This window comes from Chlamydomonas reinhardtii, chromosome 3 (assembly GCF_000002595.2).
Source record: "Chlamydomonas reinhardtii strain CC-503 cw92 mt+ chromosome 3, whole genome shotgun sequence".
Lineage (NCBI taxonomy): Eukaryota > Viridiplantae > Chlorophyta > Chlorophyceae > Chlamydomonadales > Chlamydomonadaceae > Chlamydomonas > Chlamydomonas reinhardtii.
In genome coordinates, this window is record NC_057006.1 from 4,963,345 (window position 1) to 4,981,826 (window position 18,482).

Here is an 18,482-nt window from a genome sequence, read left to right on the forward strand (position 1 = left end):
ACACACACATCTCGCATACACACACTTACACGCGCACACACACGCGGCCCCCGCCCCTCACCGTGTCGATGTAGAAGGAGTTCTCGCGCTGGCAGATGCCGGCCACCCGCAGCTCCGTGACCGGCTTGTCCAGCACGCGCTTGTACACCTGAGGCCCGGCGGCGGCGGCGGCGTGCAGTGGTGCATTGTATTGTGAGCTGCGGCTTGGGAACCAGCGTGTCGATACGAGCCCCGGCCACGCACCCCCCAATAACACGCAACACCACGTCCCAACCCCAACCCCAACCCCCACCTTTTGGCAGTACTTCTTGAGGCGCTCCTGCAGAAACTTCTGCTGCTCCTCCTGGCCCAGTTCCGCCCACGTGCGCGGCCCGCCCATGTCGCCGTCGGCACCCCCGCCGCCGCCGCCTCCATAGCCTCCGCCGCCTCCATAGCCGCCTCCGCCGCCTCCGCCGCCGCCTCCCCCGAAGCCGCTGTTGGGGAACCTGGGCGGCGCGGGCGGGAATGTCTCCGCCGCCAGCTGCGCCTTGATTTGCAGGTACTCACTGCGGCTGGCCGAGTAGTGCTCGCCACGCCACACCTGTGGGGGCGCAAACACAAACACACGCACACATGTGGACTGTGTATGTGCGCTTGCACACACATATTTACTCCCTGCAAATAGCATGTGCAGGCTCACCACAGAGCCCAGGTAACATCGACTTGCACCTAGAGCCCCCTGCAACCACCTCCTCCCCCTCCCTCTCCTCCTCCCCGCCCTGCCCCTCCCCCTCCCTCTCCTCCTCCCCGCCCTGCCCCTCCCCCTCCCCCTCCCCCGCCACTCACCCACTCCATCTGCCTGAGGCAGCGCTTGCCGGGCGCGTTGAAGTCGCAGGCGGCGCAGTCCTCCTCCGTGACGATGGCGCTGGGCTGCAGGCGGTTGGTGAGGATGATGTTGGGGTACATGGCAGCAACGTCCAGGTGGTAGATCAGCGGCGCCTCCTCGCTGGGGGGGAGGAGGGAGGGAGGAGGGGAGGAGGGCGGGGGGGAGAGTGCGGGAGTCAATACAGGCATGCGGGTTGTAGGGTGAGGCCACCCTACAACCACACACACACGCGGGCGCGCACAGCCGTACTGGCGCCTCACCGGTTGGGCGCGTCCCTCAGCGCCGTCAGCTTGGCCGCGATGGCCTCCCGCACTGCGGCGTAGTTGGCGGCGTCCTCCTGCCCCGCGCCCCACTTGGCCTCATGCACCAGCGCGTAGCCCAGGTCGCGGTCCAGGTTGTCCAGCAGCATCTGGGGAAGGGGGAGGAGGGGGAGGAGGGGGGAGGGGGGATGTACATTTGTGGTTACTTAAGAAGTGAAGGCGTAGCCAGGAACAGGCGCGAGGGAGGGGGAGGGAGTGGTGGGGAGAGATGGACAGATGTGTTTATTTACGCCACACCCAGTGACGGAAACGGAAAGGCGCGCCAACACGCAGCTCCCATGGCGTGAGCGTGGGGAGACTCGGGACCGTCACCCCACCCCCCCTTCCACCTAGCCGCCCCCGCCCGCTCCTGCCTGGTAGGCGGCCGGCTTGCACTTGAACTTGAGCGGCAGGTCTGCCCGGAACACGCCGCTCTCCAGCGCCTCCACCTTGCCGCCGATGTAAGTCTCGGCCTGCAGCAGGTGGCCGCGGTACATGGCCTCGCGCTCGCCCACGTGCTTGTTGGGGCAGGCGATGTTGGCGCGGTAGGCCTGATGGTGGGGGGTTTACATTCATGTTCATTTTACAAAGTGAAGGGGGTGGGTGATAGGGGAGAGGGGAGGGCTTACGCGCTCAAGCCCCAAGAGTAGGTCTCGGTGTGGTGGCGTGGAGTGGGAAGAGGGGTCAGCCCTGCCCGTTACGCCCTTGCTGCCTGCCCCTCCTCCCCCCTTTGGCTTGGTTCCGTTTAGTTTAGGCTGGTATCTACATTCTACAACCCCCTCCGCCCTCCCCCCCTGCCCCCGCTACCCTCACCTCCACCATGAGCAGCTGCTCGCACAGCGTGCCGCTGCCCTTGCGCAGCACCTCGTCTGGCGGCATGGGGATGATGGTGGCGAGGGAGAAGATGAAGGGGTGCACGTAGGTCATGTACAGGTAGTAGGTGGACACGGCGTCGGACACAGAGTAGCTGGCCATGGCCTGAGGGAGGGGTAGAGGGAGGGAGGGAGGGAGGGATGAGAGGGGGGAGAGGGGTTGGTAGGGAGGGAGGGGGGCGTGTGCGAGTGCGTGTGTCAGGGAAAGTTGGTTGCGTGCGTGTGAGAGACACAGGGCGGCGGCGTGGAGGCAGCCTTTCGCCGAGGACGAGCACAGGTGCAACGGCACGCGTCTGTTAGTCATCGCAACGCCTCTACCATGGTCTCCTCCGCCCGCCCCCTGCCTCTCCACCTCACCTGCGGCGTCTCCCGCGCCAGTCGCACCATGTCCTCCGGGTGCACCTCCACAGGGTCGTAGCCCAGCTTGTACTTGGTCACAGACTGGGGGGGGAGGGCCAGAAGGGTCAAGAAAGGGAGCAGCGAACTTATGAAGACATCGTTTTGTTGTAGCCCCACACCCAATACACACACGCGCACACACAACCAAACACCCCTTCTCGCTGTGCTGATTCCAGCACAAAAGCACAAGAGGGGCGATGGCAGGGGACAAGGTGTGGTGCTGAATAACCGTACAGCAGCCCCACACCCAACCCCCTTGACCCCCCACCTTGAGGCCCCTGCTGCCCTGTGGCAGGTACGAGTCGCGGTCTACCCAGTGCATGCAGTCCATGTGCACGGCCGAGCGAGACAGACACTCCTTGGCGGCGCCGGGGCCGCTGCCCTGACCGCCGCGGCACCTGCACAGCCGGAGGCAGAGGGGGGGGCGGGGTGGAGGCAGAGGTGGGGTTCCATGCATGTTACATAAGACGAAAGTGGGGCGGGATTGGGATTGGGGTGGGCACATGGACCGGAGGAGGCCGCCCGGCACACTGGCTGCATGTTGTGCCATCGGGGGCTGCGACCTAGCGTCTCAGGAAATGGTTGACGCACCCACTCCCACCACCATCAACCCACCAACCCGCCTTCCATGCACTACCCCACCTCCATCCCTCCCCTCCAACCGCCCTTGCCCCCCGCTGTGGTCTGGCTGGGTCTTGGTCTGGCTGGGTCTGGGACTTGGAGCAACTACCCCTCCCCCTCCCACACACACATACACATACACACACACTTAACACGAGCACACGCACACGCACACACACCTGAACCCGATGGACTCGTGCATGTCCAGCCCCAGCACCGCGCAGCGCGCCTCAATGAAGGGGAAGTCGAAGAAGTCGCCGTTGTAGGTGACGTAGATGGCGGGCTGGGCGGAGCGCATGTGGGAGAAGAACGCCTGCAGCAGCTCGCGCTCGTTGGCGGCGTTGGTCACCTGAAGAACACATGGGGTGGGGTTGGGGTTGGGGGTGGCAGGGAGGGAGGGTCAGATGGGTTGGGAGCGAGTTGGGGGGTTGCAAGGATTGGTACAGAGAAGTGCAGCGAAGTAGACAGCAGGGGGGGAGGAGCTGGCCGAGGGGAAGGTGAGTGCGCGTCCCTCTCCGCCGCTAAGCTCGTACCTGAATATGCGCCGAGTCGTACGTCCGACTCCCCCCCCCCTGAGTACACAGCCACCGCAGTTGCTGCAGCCACCACCCGACCCAACACCCCGACCCTCCCGCAAGATCCCGCTCCCACCGCAAATACACACGCACTTACACGCCGCCCCCTCACACACACACACACACAACACGCACCTTGAAGGGCCCCTCGAACTCGGGCTTGGGCGTGTACTCGAAGTCGGCGATGTCCGCGCCCACCACCTCGCGGTTGACAATCAGGTAGCCCTGCCGGTCCAGCATGTAGGAGATCATGAACACCTGCAGCGGGGAGGAGAGGGGAGGAGGGGTGGAGCGGTCAGGGGAGGAGAGGGGGCGAGGGGAAGGCGATAACCGGGAAGAGCAGTGACCCCAAGCGGATGCAGGTAGCTAGGGAGAGACGCGGCAGAGGGCTGTACGAGGTAGCTACAGGGCAGCTTACAACACACGCCTTGGTAAACCATCAAACCCCGCGCTCCAACGCCCCGCCACTGCCGCACCCAGCTGTACCTCGCGCCTCCCGGCAGCGATCTGCCCCTGTCCCCCAGACACAGACACACACACACACACACACACACACACACACAGCACCTGGTCGTACTCGGCGTTTGGGAACTGCAGCGGCAGCTTGGTGGTCTCGATGTCGAAGGCGCAGATGCGCGGCTCGGCGCGCTGTAGCAGGTCGTGACGCCGGTCCAGGCTGGTCACACCCTCGTGGCAGCGGACCTGGGGGTGAGGGAGCGTGTATACCGTGTGGGGGGAGGGCGCGGGTCTGGGGTGTGGGGTGAGGGTGTGTAGGTGTTTGCGGTTGTGGGAATGCGCAGGCGGCGTGGAGGCGCAGCGGAGCACAGGCCAACACGGGCGCACTGCCGCGCGGACCCCCACACGGCCACACGGCCACACACACACACACACACACATGTACACATACACACACGCCGGGCCCCCTCACCGTGTACCAGTGCCCCACGCGCACGTCTGTGTCTATGGCGAAGCGGATGTGGTAGGGCACGTCGTACTCGCGCATCTCCAGAAAGGCCTCGCGAATGTCCTGAGGGGGGAGGAGGGGGGAAGGAGGGGGGAGGCGTGGGGGAGGGGAAGAGGGGGAAAGTGGCAGGCAGGTCCCAGGCCCAGCGGGGATTGGCCGCCGTTGTGCACTCGGCCGCCACTGTCCAGCCCATGCGCCGCCGCCGCCCGCCGCCTGCTGCTCCCGCTCGCTCACCTGGCCCCTGCCGCCGCCGTTCCGGCCTCCGCCGCCTGCCGCCTCCTGCCCCTGCAGCAGCTGTTGCAGCCCCGCCTCCGCCGCGCCCAGCCCCGCGCCGCCGCCGCCCAGCCCGCCCGTGGACGCGCCGCCGCCGCCGCCGCCGCCGCCGCCGCCGGCTCCCGCGCCGCCGCCCGCCATGCTGTATGCGGAGGTGGTGGCCGCGCGCCGTGTGTTGGCCGCCACCAGCGGCGCCACCTCCTTGCGCACCTCCATCAGCTGCTGCACAGTGTAGGTGCTCACGCGCAGCAGCCGCCGCCGGATGCCCGACAGGTGGTTTTTCTGTTGGTTGGGGTGGAGTGGGAGGTGGGTTGTTTCCAGCATTGGGTCGGGTAGCCCCTTGCGTGACCTTTGTCATCGCATCCCAACCCCCACCCAACCCCTCTCGTTGTGCCCGTGCGTCAATACCCGCACGCCCGCTCCATCCCCGTCCATGTCCCTCCCCGTCCATGTCCCTCCCCGTCCATGTCCCTCCCCGTCCATGTCCCTCCCCGTCCATGTCCCTCCCCGTCCATGTCCCTCCCCGTCCATGTCCCTCCCACAGGTCCCTTCCTCCTCGCTGCAGTGCCCCCCAACCCCAAATCTTCACACCCCAAGATCCTCCCTCCCTCCCTTTTCCCTCACGCCTCCGTGCCCACCCCCCTTTTTCGCTGGGCTCGGGCACATACTCCCCCCCCACACACACCTCTTTCACACACACATTGGAACGACCTCGTTTCCCCCCCTCCACCCCCACCCCTCACCAGGTCCAGGTCCTCCCGCTCCACCACCGCCACCTCCCGAACGGCGCCCTCGCACTTGCGCCGCAGGTAGTTCTCAGCCTCCACCTCGCGGCCCTCCTGCAGCGGCGCGCAGGATAGTGCGCAGGCGGGCAGGTGGATGGGTGGGTGGGATGTGCGCCCACACCCAACAAGTAAACCCCAACATGCCATCAAATCGTCACCAGGCCGGCCGCGCCACCCACTGTCCCCGCCACGGCCTCCCCAAGGGTGACCCCTGTCCTCTCCCCCTTGCTCCGCACCTGCACCCGCACGTAGAAGTAGGGCGCGAACGCCAGCCGCGCCTTGAACATGGACCCGTCCTGCGGGGCGGGTGTGTGAGGGAGATATACATATAGGTGTTGGCGGGCGAATGTGGGATGCGCACGCCCCGCAACCCGTCCCTAGCCGACACCAGCCAGTGCCGCAGCGGCCTGGTATGGAGCGGCGCCTGCCGGAAACCCCGGCTGTGCGTCGTGTCGGGCGGCGGCCCGCCGGCTGCGCTCCGGGCCTCTGCCTGGCCCTCTGCCCAGCCCTCCAGCCTACACCTGCTGCTCCCTGTGCCGCACACACGGCGATGAAGCGATCACAGACGCGGCCGCGCATGGCAGCTGCCACGCCCCATCACTGGTCACACCCCTTCGCGCCCCGGTGCCCCAGGAGGGGAAGGTCCCGCTGCCTGTCTGTGTGTCTGTGTCCTCCTGTGTTTGCTCGGCGGCGCACCCCGGAGGCGGCGCACCCCGGAGGCGGCGCACCCCGGAGGCGGCGCACCCCGGAGGCGGCGCACCCCGGAGGAGGGGAGTGTGCTGTCTGTCTGTGTGTTTGCAGGGCGGCGCACCTGGCACATGAAGTAGCAGTCCACCGAGGCCACCACCTGGCCCGTGTCCTTGTCGGCCATGTGGGACTGCGCGGCAGCAAGTGGAGTAGTGGACGTGTGCGGTGTGTGCGGGAGCACATGGGACGAGGACACGTGCGGGGAGTGTGTGCGTGGGTGTAGTGTGGTGAAAAGCGGGGTCAGCCACGGGGCAGGGCGTGGAGGCGGGGTCAGCCGGGCCGCAAGCCCATTGTGGCGGCACCCCGAAGGAGGGTCGTGCGGGCGCGCGGGTGGGGCAGCTGACTCCCCAGGCAGCCAGAACACAGCGCCTGGCATACCCCATTTTCAGCGTCATCAGCTGGGTGGCGGCCCTTTCAGCTTGCCCCGCACTCCCGCGCTCGCCCACAGCCGACCTGTGCCGCACGCGGCCGCACATCGCGCTCACCGACTGTATGTTCATGAGCCAGCCCAGGCGATCCTCGCCGGTGGTGAACAGCTTCCAGCCCAGCCCCTCGTCCAGCGCGTCCTCGGCGCGGACCTGGGCCAGCTGTGGGCTCGTGAAGTGTGGGGGCGGGGAGAGCGGAAAGCACAGCGTGTGAGGGCGAGGGTGGGGTGCGGGTCAGGTCGCAGGCCGCGAGAGCGCTCGCACGCTTGATATGCTCTGTGGTATGAGTACTCAAGTTTGCCAGCGCGACACACCTTGGCGCTGTTGTCCTCCTCGTTCCCGTTGCCTCCGTCGCGGGGCATATAGTTCAGGTTGGCATTGAGCGGTTTCTTGTAGCCTCGGCCTCGCCCCTGGCCACCACGGCCTCCACGACCTCCTCCAGGCTCCGACGCATCGAAAGCGCGGAGCGAGGTAAGGCCTCGGCCTCTCCCGCGCCCAGACATTCCTCTCCGGCTTGTCGCAAAGCGCTAAACGCTGACAGCTCTAAGCAGAATATTTAGTACATCATGAGGTTAAGCATGTTACGTTTGCCTTTGATGCAAAATTGAGACAACAGCCATGAACAAATTGAAATGTTTTGTGCAACGGAGCTTGCACACAAGACACTGGCATCAACTTTGAAATGTGGTGACGCTGCACCTCTAATACACGCGTAGTGGACGGAACTTGCAACGAGTTGAGTTCCGCGGCGCCATCGCGCGGGAAATGGGATCGGGGCCAAGCAAGGGAGCTGAGTGAGCCCATGCGCAGCTGGCACAGGAAATCTGGTGACGTCCCTACTGCCTATCTACGGCATGTGACGATTGTGGAGCCCATGATGGGGAGTTCCGCAAAGGGCGTGCCGGGGCAGAGAAACACGGGGCAGAGAAACACGGGCGTGTCACAGGGTGTCACGACACACACGCCTGAAGAGGATTCCTTCAACGTCTGCCCCTCATTAAATCGGTTCACGCCACTGATATAACAATTGCGACCTTTGGAAATCTCATCGCGTCGTTCAGTCACAGACACGGCTCAAAAGTTCCATCTGCGTGTGTTACACGCCAGCAGAGTGGCCCCGGGTTTTGGGGCCCGTATCCTTTGACCCTATCATAAAGGTTCTTACGCTCAAAATCAATACATGTTCACAGCACGCAACACATCAAGCACAAGCACAATACCACAACGCAGCACAATCGCGACGGTTCCATAAAGTTTCTCGGCAACCAGCAGCGCTTCTAACCCACGTTGTTCTAGGCTCAATTGATGATGTCTGCCACATTGCTGTGTCGGAGCCGATTTGCTTTCGGGTGAGTTCGGAGCGTCGACTCAGTCTCGAGACACAACTGTGTCTCTCGGCAGCTGCAATCTTGCCGCCCCGGTCATCCCGATGCAGCTATCCTTATCTTACTGCTATAATTTGCAGCGCTGCAAGGCCGAGGGCAGTCGGAGCGAGCACGCCAGCATATGCGAAGCCGCTCCAGCTTACGCGGCAAGCACCACGCCGAAACGGGCCCGTCTCCGCGGCGCCGCAGGGCCCACGAGGCCCAACGTAAGTGGAATATTGCGGGGGTGTCGTGGCATGCCTGGAACGCTTCCGAGGGCTTGAAGCAGACTGTGGTGTCGACCCAACTTCCAAGCTCGGCAAAGCCCACCGCTCTGCTGCTTTCGGCAGCATTTCTTATGCTTCCTATGCTACTATCGCACATAAAGCTTGATGTCGCATTCCGGCATCCTGCCGGCCTCTGCGTCGGGCTTCCTCCACCGCCTGAACTCTGAAAGCCGCGCCCTGCCTTTCTGCGACCTATCGCCAGCCTTGCTCCCTGTCACCCTCGCGCCTTGCCCCCTTGCTCCCCTGCGCCCCCCCCCCAAAACAACCCGCTCCCGCTACCAGTGACGGCGACGACGCGCCGCTGTGGCAGCAGCTGGTGTTCGGCGTGGCCGCGGGCGTGGGGCTGGGCTGGCTGGTGGCTGTTGGCACGGCCGTGGCCAACAACGCCTCCGGCGCCGGCGCCCTGGCCGACCCCGCCGTGGTGGGCCCCTCCGCCGACACGCTGCTGTCGGCCGGCCCCGACTTCTCATTCACGTCGCTTCTGCTGTTCACTATGTGCGGGTGAGATACATTGTGCGAGTGCGGGGAAGTGCGTGGAAGCGGAATGATGTGCGGGTGCCAACTTCGGGCGTATGATTTCCCTGGTTTAGATATCAGCGTGTGTGCTCACGGTCCCCCACCCACGCTGACTGCTCATGCCCCTGCTACGCCCCCGCCATAGCTACTGGCTGCTTAAGTCGCTGTCGTACCTGAGCCAGAACCCGGTGAGTGGGTGGCTGCATGGGTAGCGGTGTGAGTGGGCCTGGGTGGTTGGGTCGGTGGGTGGCTGGGTCAGTGGTCGGGCGGGGTCGGAGCCGCAAAGCCAGCCGCATGCCAGCAGCCCCGCCTGGACTACCTCTCCTCAAGTCATGTCCTGACATGCGCCGCCGACGTGTGGCCCTGCCGCCACCCCATTCGCCCATGTCACAGCTGGATGGCCCGGACGCCAAGAACGGCGGCGACCAGAACCAGCAGCAGCAGCAGCCCCCGCCCAAGGAGGGCTCGGGCTCGCGGCTCACGGACATGGGGCACGCCCCCATCCGCTCCGAGGTCAACAGCGCGGTGCCGGCCTCGGGCAGTGACGCGGACGCACGCGGCCTGCGCAACACCTCGCTAGCGCGCAGTGCGGCCTACCGCGTGTCGGCGGCGGTCAGGTGGGCGGGGGGGCGCGCGGGTTCGTGACAGCGGCAGGGCGTGTGGGGGCGTGTGAGATGGAAGCGATGTGTTTCAAGGGATACGGAAAGCCGCGTGTGTGTGCTTGAAGAGCACAAGGCGGAAATGTGTGCGCATGTAGGTCAATAGCACAAGTCCTTAACTAGTTAGTAGGCCCATAAACTCATGTCTTCCGCGCGCCCGCTCCGCCCCTGCCCCCAGGGAGGCTGTGCCCCGCATCCACGCGCTGGTGGAGGAGCTGGCCGGCCCCGCCGCCGCCTGGCCGCCCGCCGGCCCGCCCCGCCACGCTGACGTGGACTACCTGGTCAACATGGTGTACAGCCGCGTGACGGCGGAGCGCAGTGCCAAGGTGAGAGGGGAGCACAGGAGGGAGGAGGGAGGAGGGCGGCTGGGAGCGGGAAGCGGGTTGTCCAAAGGCGGACAGACGGGCAAACGGGTACAGGAAGTGCGGGGTGGCCGTCAGGGCGGCAAAGGGGAAGGCGGCTGCGCCGGCCCGCTTGTCCTGATGGAGTTCGCCACCGTAGGAAGCTCTGAGCCATGCCGTGCCGCAGCTCCTGCTCTGGCCCGGTGCCCTTCCACGTCCCGGCGCTCCCGCCCACTCGCACGCACGGCCGCCCATGTCCCGCTCGCTCCCCCAGGCCCCCACTGGCGACAGCTCGCTGTGCCCCCGCGAGCGCGCGGCCCTGGAGCGGGCGTTGCTGGAGGAGGTGGCGGAGCGCACAGCGGCGGAGCAGGTGGCGGAGTTCGTGCGCCTGGCCGCCGCCGGGCAGCTGCACCCGCGCGCGCCCAGCAGCGGCGGGGCCGGCCTGCCGCCGTCGCAGGCGGCGCACTAGGAGGCCAGTGCGGTTAGGAAGAGGGGGGCGAGGGCCCGGATGGGCGGGGCACATGGGGATGCACGTGGGGGCGCAGGTGGGGTGATTGGCGCCTTGTGGTGGGGGGCGGAGGGTGGCCGGCCCAGGCTGTGGTGAGCATAAGGAAGAAGCAGTGGGGATGCCATACAGTGGAAAAGGCGCGTAGGGTGCCAGCTGGGCAGGTGGGGCGCCGGCGCCGGGCGGCTGAGTTGTGAACACGAGGTCACATTGATCTAATTCACAGGTGTTGATGTACGCATTGTATAGCAGGACCGTGGAGATGCTAAAAGTAGGCCATGGCAGCGGCGTCAGCTGGCGGCTCGGCGAGTCTGCAGGGCACTCCGGCGGTCGGCGCCTTTCGCCACGGGTTGTGACTTGTGAGGCTATCGCTACGGTAGTATGTGATGATGTTGCATAACGTGCACAGCCAGGCCAACCGGCTGTTGGTTGGCTGTGTTTGGACACATGTTGCTTACCTGCACCGCGCTCTGTACGGAGAAACACAGGCGTGTATCAACGGTAATTGCTAGTGAGTAGTAAGCACGTGCACTTTCTTTGCCTGCTGATTTTGTTTTGCTGCGTAAACGAGTCCTATAGTACATGGAAGGACAAAGCACTTCTGTTTGATTGAGCCGGCGTATGTCGACCTAGGCCATCATGCTATCAGAGCGCTTTGCAATGCCAGGCAGTCGCATTATGATGGCCGCATTATGCCGGATGCCTTGATACTAGAGAGGGGGCAGGCCGCCGCAAGTGCACTCAAGAGTGTGCTGCCTGCTGCGTGTGGCCTAGCTGGTCGGCTGATTGAGGGCAGGCTGCTGAGAGGCGCTGCCGGGCGTGTGCAGTCGGGGGAAAGCAAAGTAAAGGATAAGGGTAGCACAGGTATCACTGTTGTAAGTTCCCTTGAGGTGCTCGCGTGTACTTGTCTGGGGCGCCGCGGACATATTAACTGGGATCGTGTCTCAGAAGCCCTTCACCTCACACAATGTATATGGTACATCAGGCTGATGTCAAACTGACAGTCTCACACACATGCACGCCGCGCTCAGCGTTCGCAGTCCTCCGCAATTCATACGAATCACTCTAACAATACTGGATGTATCTGGTGCAATCTTAGCCTGCGAATTGCGGAAACGGAATACGCCAGGAGTGCAGGTTCACACCAGGGGTCAGTGACCATGCAGCAGGCGTCAACCCCGTCTGCCTCGTCGTCGCCACCGCCCCCGCCCCCGCCCACCCGTGCGAAGCTGCTCCGGCTAGCACCTTGCCTCCGAGCCCTCAGCCCCTCGGCCCAGGCGGGGAGAGGTGCGCGCACGCGGCCACGCGCCTGCAGCACCGCCTCCCCGCTTCACGAGTGCTCCGCCCAGGTGCCAAACAAGGTGTCCAGCTCCCCATCCCCAACTCCATCCCCGTCCTCATCCCCGAGTTGCGGGCCCTGCACGCCGCCTCCTCCTCCGCCTCCTCCTGCTTGCCGCGTCAGCCAGCCTTGGCGCCACTGCGCCGCCCTGCCGCCACCGCCGCCACTGGCGCCTCCGTCCAGGCCGTCCAGGCCGTCGAGGCCTCCGCCGTCGAGGCCTCCGGGTCGGCCGGCTGTGTTCTGGCTAGGGCGGCCCAGAAGCGCCTGAAGATCATCATCACCACCACCACCATCATCATCATCGCTGCCGGGGTCGTCCGCATCGCTCCCACAGCCGGCTAGGCGGCTGCCGGCGAGCAAGCGCGTGCCTTCGCGTGCCGCGGAGCTATCAGCGAAGAGCCGGAGCTCTAGAGCTTCCGCCGCCTCCATCTCGTCATGGGCCGCCCACCCCACCGCGGTTCCGAGCAGCTGCTGCGACTGCTTTTGCTGGTGCTGGTGCTGGTGGGTCCCGGGCCGATGGCGACACGCCCGCTGCGCAAGCCAGTCCTGATCCTCATCGCTCCCCACGTCTGATGTCCTCTCCATCCCAAGAGCCTCCACGCGGTGTCCTGCAAATGCAGAGCCTGAGCCCAGACTGGTTCGTCGCCGTTTGCGTCCACTGCATGACGCGAAGAGCGCGCGCTCTGCCTCGCCATCACTACTGCCTCCGTCGCCCAACGCACCGGCGCCAGCACCGCCTCCGCCCCCGCCCGCCCCGTCGTCATCGTCGCCAGCGGGCTCATGCCACAAGCCACCGTCGTCGAGTGGCGATGCAAGCGGCAAGCGTCGCTGCTGCTGCGGCTCCTGATCGGCGTCTGGGTCCTCACAGGCGCTTTGCAGCCCGCGGCCGCGCACGTGATGCACGTGGTGGTGCTGCCGCCGCGTTGCAGGAAATGCTAGGTCTTCGGCGCTCACAGCGTGCATGCCGGCGCCGAGCTCAAAGTCGACGTCACACAGCCCCTCGTCCGCCTTCCCAACGCCTCCTCCGTCGTGCTGCTGCTCCTCACTTACTGCTACTGCGGCGGCTGCCGCGAGTTGCCAGTGGCGGCCGGTCCCTGCGGACGGCTGCGGCTGTGCAGCATCACGGCTGTAGCCGCCAGAGCCAAGGCTGACAGAAGCTGACAGCACAGGCGCCGCGAAGGTCCGCGGCGGCTGCAGTTGAGGCTGTGGAGCCGCGGGCGGCACATGCAGGCTGCTGCGCCTTTGGCCGCGAGCTGGCTGCTGGCGCGAGGTTGCCTTTCCGCCGGCGCCGATCGCTCGGCCAACATAGCCTCCACCTCCACCGCCACCTTCACCCCAGCCCAGGCCGCCGCCGCCGCCGCCGCCGCCGCCGCGGGCAGCGCCTGCTGCTACGGCCGTGAGTCCCGACAGCTCATGCGATGTGGACACCGACCGCGCCAGGCCGGCGCTACCCGTGGTGGTGGACACAGCTGCCATGGCGGACCCGCTCAGCAGCTGAGACCCCGCCTCGGAGGCGGCGGCGGCGGTTTGGGCGGCTGCGGCGGCGGCAGGGCCGGCTCTCCTGTCCGCTCGCCCGGTGCCTGCCTGGCCTGGCCCGTCTGCAGGGGCCGGCGCTGGTGCTCGGCCACAATCATGTGACGATGGCAGCGGCGCTTGCGTCGGAGATTGCTGCTCTGGCAGTGGCGCCGCCGGTTGCTGCTGCGACGGCTGCTGTTGGCCCTGCTCTGGCTGTTGCTGTTGCTTCTGGTGTTGGGGGTGCTGCAGGCTGACGCCCACGTCCTCCGCCACCATGTCCGCCACACGGCGGCGCAGCTGGGCCGTGAGAGCTCGCAGCGGGTCTGGCCTGCTGCTGCCGGCGGGGCTGCGGGCATTAGTGGGAGCGGGGCCGCCACCGGCGCCGCCGCCGCCGCCGCCACTGCCGCCGCCGCCGGCTGCACCACTGGCTGCGAGCAAGCCACTCCCTGGGATGGCGCCGGGGCGGGACGTTCCAAAGTCAGGGCCTGCAGCGAAGCAGGCGGCGGCAGCGGCCGCTGCTGTCGCGGCAGCAGCTGCGGCGGCGGTGGCTTGCTGTGGCTGCAGCTCGGGCGGCGCCTCGGGCGGCTGAGAACCGTTGCCATCAGGATCTGAGTCCGCGTCTAGTTTCCCTCTCCCTGCGGGCTGCTGCGGCGGCAGCTGTGGCGGCTGCGGCTGTTGCCGCCGAACCGGTAGCGGCTGTGCTGCCGCCGCCGCTGGCGGTGGCTGCGCCGCAGCAGCAGCGCTTGGCTGCGCGGCCGCTCCGCTGCGGCTGCCGGCAGCGCCAGCAGCCACCGCCAGGCGTACTGGCAGTGTCGTACCGGTCAAGTAGCCGCCCGCCATCCCTGCGGTTACGGCTGCACCTGTGCCGGCACCGGCACCCGCATGTGCATCTGCGACGCCACGACCCATTCCGCCGCCCTGCTGGCGGCGCGTGGTGGCGGCACCGGTACCGGCTATCTCTGGCCCTGCTGGCGCCGCAGCGGCTGCATCTGCTGATTGCCAGGCGGCGCCGGTGTGACACGTGGCGCCCGCCTTGCCCTTCTTGAAGATGCTCAGGGCCGAGATGAGAGTGCGTTGCCGCAGCGAAGGCTGTAACGGACCCGCCCCCAAGACATCGGGTAGCTTCGGTGGCGCGCCCCTTGACGGCAAGCGCGGCAAACTGCGGCCTGTGTATATGCAAAAGAGTCCGTGATTATCAGGCACGATGTGCGAACAACTTGCGAAAGACAGCGTCCCCAGCGCTTTCCAATTGAACCACGGTTCTTTCGCACGCACCTGCCACGCCCGGCGCATGGCTGCTTCCAGGCTGGCCGAGGGCATTATCTGAGCCCCATAAGTCAGCCTCTTGCTGACCCGTTTGCGCCGCAGCGTTAGGCGCCGGGGCCCCAGCTCCGCTCGACGTTTCTGCTGCCGCTTTGCCTCGGATGCTATCAAAATACTCCAGCGCGTTCATACTTAAATACAACTAGCGTTGCATAGTTTAAATGCTCTGTAAGAATACAAAGTAGTCAGATTATTGATTTGTAGCGCGGGAGTTCATCGCCTAGCTGTGTTTAACATCCCCGCAGTTGTTTATACGCCTACATAGTGCATATATAATTTCTGTGACTTCATAGGTACGCGCCGTGAACTCCAGGAAAAATTGTCGCGGACAGCCGAGTGCAGAGCAGGTCGACAGGAGTGGCAGCGCCAAGATGAACCTTGTGCAGACAAACCTTTTGCATGAAGTGGCGCTGGAGGTGAAAGCGCAAGGCGGGCCGTCGCAGTTTAAGGCGCATGCGCTTAAGCATTTGGAGCTCCGCACGGTCCTGAAGGTGAGCACCAGCGCCCGCCAGCGTCATAACTGGCTGCTAAAGCATGAGCAGCAACAAGAACTCGCGGCTTGGCACTGCAGGAGAGCCACGCCTCCCCCATCCTGGACTTGGTCTTCAACTCGGTCACCCCCGGCCACCACAACCTGTTTGCCTCCATCGGCAAGGACCAGGCGAGTGCACGGGCGAGGCTTGCACAAGGCGGAGGACTACACTCCCAGAGCAGCGGGTGCTGCTGCGCGCCCCTGGGTAGCGGTGGAGCTGTTTCGGACACAGGCCAGCACGCCGTGTCCTGTTTCATAACCCCTCGCCACCTCAACCCCCCCAGCCTGCCTCTGCGGCTCGGCCCGCTGTGGCTCACATCACCCGTCCGCTCCCCACCACACCATCACAACGCACATCAGCTCCTTACGCTCCCTCTCCTACATACACAACCAACTCTCCCACGCAGGTGACCATCTACGATGACGAGCACATGGGCGACTACCTGGGAGTGGTGGTGCATTACGTCAACAGCGCCACACCCCACCACGCCGGAGGGGTGAGCACGGCCGGGTCGCTGGGCTCGGAGCCGACCCACATCGGATTGAGCACCTGCGGGGGCTGGGCGGGCTGGGGCATGTGCTGCGGGCGCCACCAGCCGCATACAGGACTCGCTGGGCATTACGGTAGCAGTCATCGCGTGCTGAGAAACAAACAGCACGCACCATGGCGGTGTCAGCCCTCTTCCCTTGTGCAAGCCTAACACGCCGAACAAACCACGAGGACAAATGAAATACCCCGCCCCGGCCGCAGGATGTGACCTGCTGCGCCTGGGTGCAGACGGCCGGCATATCCCGACACGAACTGGGAGACGCGTGCCTGGTGGGTGCGGGCCCGGCCCGGCAGCAACTGGATGTTGGAGTATGGGTTCCACAGCAGCAAACCACCGGGGGATGCAGGCAGTGGGCTCCGTGCATGTGTTTTCGGACACGGCATTAGCTATGTTCGGCTCCGGTGCCTTGTGTTTAGGCTTTAGGCGTGTTTCCCCCATTCCTGACTTGCCACCCCCAGGCTGTGTCGGGCCCTGAGGGCGCCATCCAGGTCATCAGCGTGGCGGAGGCCCGGGTGGTGGCGCTGCTCAAGGGTGAGCGACTGGAAGAGCGGGGGCGGGAGGAAGAGAGCTGGCATGCAGGCTGGGGTGCACAGCCGTGGAGAGGAGCATGAGTCAGGGCGTTGCAGCGCGCATCCGTGCCCCGCGCACGGTACACATCAGGCCAGCCGCGAATGCGCCAAATGTGACCATGCGGCCATGTGTGTGGTGGGGGTCCGCTGCGATGTGCAGGCCACTCCTGCGAGGTGACGGAGCTGCGCGGCTGCGCGGGCGTGCCGGGGCTGCTGCTGTCGCTGGGCTGCGACGGCGGCATGCGGCTGTGGGACGTGGCGGCGGGGGTGTGCCTGGCGGAGCTCTCCTGCGCCGACATCACCACTGCGGTGAGGCCGGGGCTGGCGCAGGGCTGGAACGGGGCTGGTACGGGCTCGGGGCACGGTTCAAACAGCAATGTAAGACGCTCGGGTATGCCGTCACGGCGTCGGACAGTTGGAAACTGTGTGCCCCTACGTCCACACGCTGCCCACTGACTTTGCGACCTTCATCGGGCCCCATCACCACCACCACCGCACCATCGTCCCGCAGGAGCTGCACCCCGACGGCAGCTGCATCTACACCGGCCACCGCGGCGGCCGCGTCAGCCGCTGGCCGCTGCAGCTGCAGCGCGGGGCCGCCGCCCCCGCCGCCGCCGCCTCGCCAACGCCCGGTGCCAGCTGCTTCGGCCCCTCGCCGCGTCTGGCACTGGCGGCGGGCTGCGCCCCCGCGCCGGCGCCCTTGTCGCTGCCGGCCAACCCGCCGCTGGGCGACTACATCGACTGCATCCGCTGCCTGCCGCGCGGGCGGCTCGGAGTCAAGTCCACGGACGGCCGTCTGGCTGCCTTTGAGCTAGCAGCAGGGAGCAGCGGCGCGGGTGCGGAGGCGGAGGCGGGAGCGGCGATGGAAGCCGCGGGCGAGGCGCCAAGCAGCAGCGGGAGTGGAGAGATGCAGGGCGGGGAGGGCGAGGCGCGACAGGTCCTGTCGCTGCGTGTGCCGGGCACGCACCCGGCCTCGGGGTCGCGGGGCGGCGTGCAGCGCTGCCGCTTCAGCGCCACACGCGACGGCGCTTTCATTTGCGTGGGTGAGCCGGGGAGGCGAGGGGGGGTAGGGAATAACAGAAGGGGGTGCATGATAAAGTAGTGGCAGGAGCATGTGTGGTGTGTGCAACGTACGGTGCACACACACCGGCATGAGGGCACAATTACACAGCGGCATGTCACGGTCGTGCCCCCCGCCTCCTGACATCTCCGGGGTGCTCGTGCCGTTCGCTGACCACTGTCCCGCCCACGCGACGGCCGCCACTGCAGGCAACTCCGCGGGGGACGTGTATGTGTACGACGCGGCCAGTGGCGGCCGCGCCGCGCACCACCCCGCGCACAAGGTGGGCGGCCCCGCGCGCGCCGCCGCGCTGTCGGAGGACGGGCGGCACCTGCTGGTGGTGCGCGGCAACGGCTACATACTCAGGTGCGGGGAATGCGGCGGCGGCGGCGACATGCTGCGTGCAAGCGCAAGCGCTGCGTGCTGTGTGCATGGTGCATGACTGTCTTAGCCTTAGCCTCGCCTTCCGGCAAGCCACGGTCGCGTATTGGAAAGAGCTGCGGTGAGCACGAGTTGGTGCGCGCCAGTAACCTTGCGCCTTTTGGCCCGCTGCGGCCGCCGCTCACTCGCCCCGCTGTGCAGGTACGAATACATTCGCAAGCTGGACGCTGCGGCGGCGGAGGCGGGGCCCAGCTCGCGCGAGGTCAGCCCCGACCCGCCCGGTGCGGAGGCGGCGGCAGCTGCGGCCGGCGGCGGCGGCGGCAAGCGCGGCGCGGAGGAGGGAGCGGACGGCGGGCGGCGAGTGAAGGGGCGGGCCGGCGGGGCGGATGCAGAGGACGACGAGCGGGAGGACCCCGAGTGGTCGGGTGGCATGGAGGAGTAGACGCGCCTGGAGCGTGTGCATGTTGGGGGGGAGGCAGGGGTATGTTTGGGGGAGTGCAGCGGGGCAATCCGGCTGTGCTGGTGGGCGGAGGCTGGAGGGAGTGCAGTGGCGAGAGCGAGAGCGAGACTTGTCGAGCGAGCAGTCCGGCCCGGTTCCAAGATCCGCGGGAACTTGTCGATGGGCGAGCTTGCCGAGCTGGAAACAGCGCTGTAAAAATTTCCAAATGTTGATGCGTCTGTGTCGGCTGTTCTGCAGCTCGGAAGGGCACCAAAA

General features: G+C 66.3%; 4 protein-coding genes across 5 annotated transcripts in view; 2 read left to right on the forward strand and 2 right to left on the reverse strand.

Annotated features, from left to right (window-relative positions):
• CHLRE_03g179961v5 (uncharacterized protein) overlaps positions 1–7,599 on the reverse strand; it is a 20,066-nt gene extending 12,467 nt beyond the window's left edge. The window contains exons 1-18 of the mRNA XM_043061031.1: positions 7,140–7,599; positions 6,886–6,987; positions 6,465–6,530; positions 5,890–5,949; positions 5,612–5,707; positions 4,830–5,150; positions 4,560–4,658; positions 4,199–4,333; positions 3,767–3,889; positions 3,236–3,405; positions 2,704–2,833; positions 2,394–2,477; positions 1,978–2,142; positions 1,539–1,715; positions 1,126–1,274; positions 826–985; positions 293–580; positions 62–148 (exon numbers count right to left, since the gene is read on the reverse strand). Coding sequence (XP_042926160.1) covers positions 62–148; positions 293–580; positions 826–985; positions 1,126–1,274; positions 1,539–1,715; positions 1,978–2,142; positions 2,394–2,477; positions 2,704–2,833; positions 3,236–3,405; positions 3,767–3,889; positions 4,199–4,333; positions 4,560–4,658; positions 4,830–5,150; positions 5,612–5,707; positions 5,890–5,949; positions 6,465–6,530; positions 6,886–6,987; positions 7,140–7,328 — 2,601 coding nt within the window. The 5' untranslated portion in view covers positions 7,329–7,599. The remainder of the gene's footprint in view (positions 1–61; positions 149–292; positions 581–825; positions 986–1,125; positions 1,275–1,538; positions 1,716–1,977; positions 2,143–2,393; positions 2,478–2,703; positions 2,834–3,235; positions 3,406–3,766; positions 3,890–4,198; positions 4,334–4,559; positions 4,659–4,829; positions 5,151–5,611; positions 5,708–5,889; positions 5,950–6,464; positions 6,531–6,885; positions 6,988–7,139) is intronic.
• Positions 7,600–7,869: 270 nt separating this feature from the next.
• Positions 7,870–11,506, forward strand: CHLRE_03g180000v5 (uncharacterized protein). The gene is made up of 7 exons (XM_001703353.2): positions 7,870–8,174; positions 8,291–8,416; positions 8,759–8,977; positions 9,138–9,180; positions 9,386–9,609; positions 9,830–9,977; positions 10,267–11,506. Exons 1-7 carry the CDS (start codon positions 8,134–8,136, stop codon positions 10,459–10,461), a joined length of 996 nt encoding a protein of 331 aa, XP_001703405.2. The 5' UTR covers positions 7,870–8,133; the 3' UTR covers positions 10,462–11,506.
• A 57-nt stretch (positions 11,507–11,563) lies between these two features.
• CHLRE_03g180017v5 (uncharacterized protein) lies at positions 11,564–14,769 on the reverse strand. 2 transcript variants are annotated; one of them, XM_043061033.1, is made up of 3 exons: positions 14,627–14,769; positions 12,559–14,440; positions 12,255–12,367 (listed from the first exon to the last, which is right to left on the reverse strand). In XM_043061033.1, exons 1-3 carry the CDS (start codon positions 14,669–14,671, stop codon positions 12,270–12,272), a joined length of 2,025 nt encoding a protein of 674 aa, XP_042926162.1. In that variant the 5' UTR covers positions 14,672–14,769; the 3' UTR covers positions 12,255–12,269. The 2 variants fall into 2 exon arrangements, with proteins under 2 accessions (XP_042926161.1, XP_042926162.1); XM_043061032.1 differs by having other exon boundaries at positions 11,564–14,440.
• A 100-nt stretch (positions 14,770–14,869) lies between these two features.
• On the forward strand, positions 14,870–18,434 carry CHLRE_03g180050v5 (uncharacterized protein). Its single transcript, XM_043061034.1, has 9 exons — positions 14,870–15,165; positions 15,246–15,335; positions 15,614–15,703; positions 15,958–16,026; positions 16,216–16,288; positions 16,487–16,635; positions 16,838–17,369; positions 17,596–17,752; positions 17,969–18,434. Exons 1-9 carry the CDS (start codon positions 15,046–15,048, stop codon positions 18,207–18,209), a joined length of 1,521 nt encoding a protein of 506 aa, XP_042926163.1. The 5' UTR covers positions 14,870–15,045; the 3' UTR covers positions 18,210–18,434.
• Positions 18,435–18,482: the final 48 nt, after the last annotated feature.

Bases quoted from the DNA above. Each gene is read 5' to 3' on its own strand.
- CHLRE_03g180000v5 (XM_001703353.2), top strand. From the start codon at position 8,134: ATGTCTGCCACATTGCTGTGTCGGAGCCGATTTGCTTTCGG. The intron at 8,175-8,290 runs GTGAGTTCGGAG...TATAATTTGCAG, and splicing joins CGGAGCCGATTTGCTTTCGG to CGCTGCAAGGCCGAGGGCAG. The intron at 9,610-9,829 runs GTGGGCGGGGGG...CCCTGCCCCCAG, and splicing joins CGCGTGTCGGCGGCGGTCAG to GGAGGCTGTGCCCCGCATCC.
- CHLRE_03g180017v5 (XM_043061032.1), bottom strand. From the start codon at position 14,671: ATGCCCTCGGCCAGCCTGGAAGCAGCCATGCGCCGGGCGTGGCAG. The intron at 14,441-14,626 runs GTGCGTGCGAAA...GGTCCGTTACAG, and splicing joins CCATGCGCCGGGCGTGGCAG to CCTTCGCTGCGGCAACGCAC.
- CHLRE_03g180050v5 (XM_043061034.1), top strand. From the start codon at position 15,046: ATGAACCTTGTGCAGACAAACCTTTTGCATGAAGTGGCGCTGGAGGTG. The intron at 15,336-15,613 runs GCGAGTGCACGG...TCTCCCACGCAG, and splicing joins CCTCCATCGGCAAGGACCAG to GTGACCATCTACGATGACGA. The intron at 16,027-16,215 runs GTGGGTGCGGGC...TGCCACCCCCAG, and splicing joins AACTGGGAGACGCGTGCCTG to GCTGTGTCGGGCCCTGAGGG.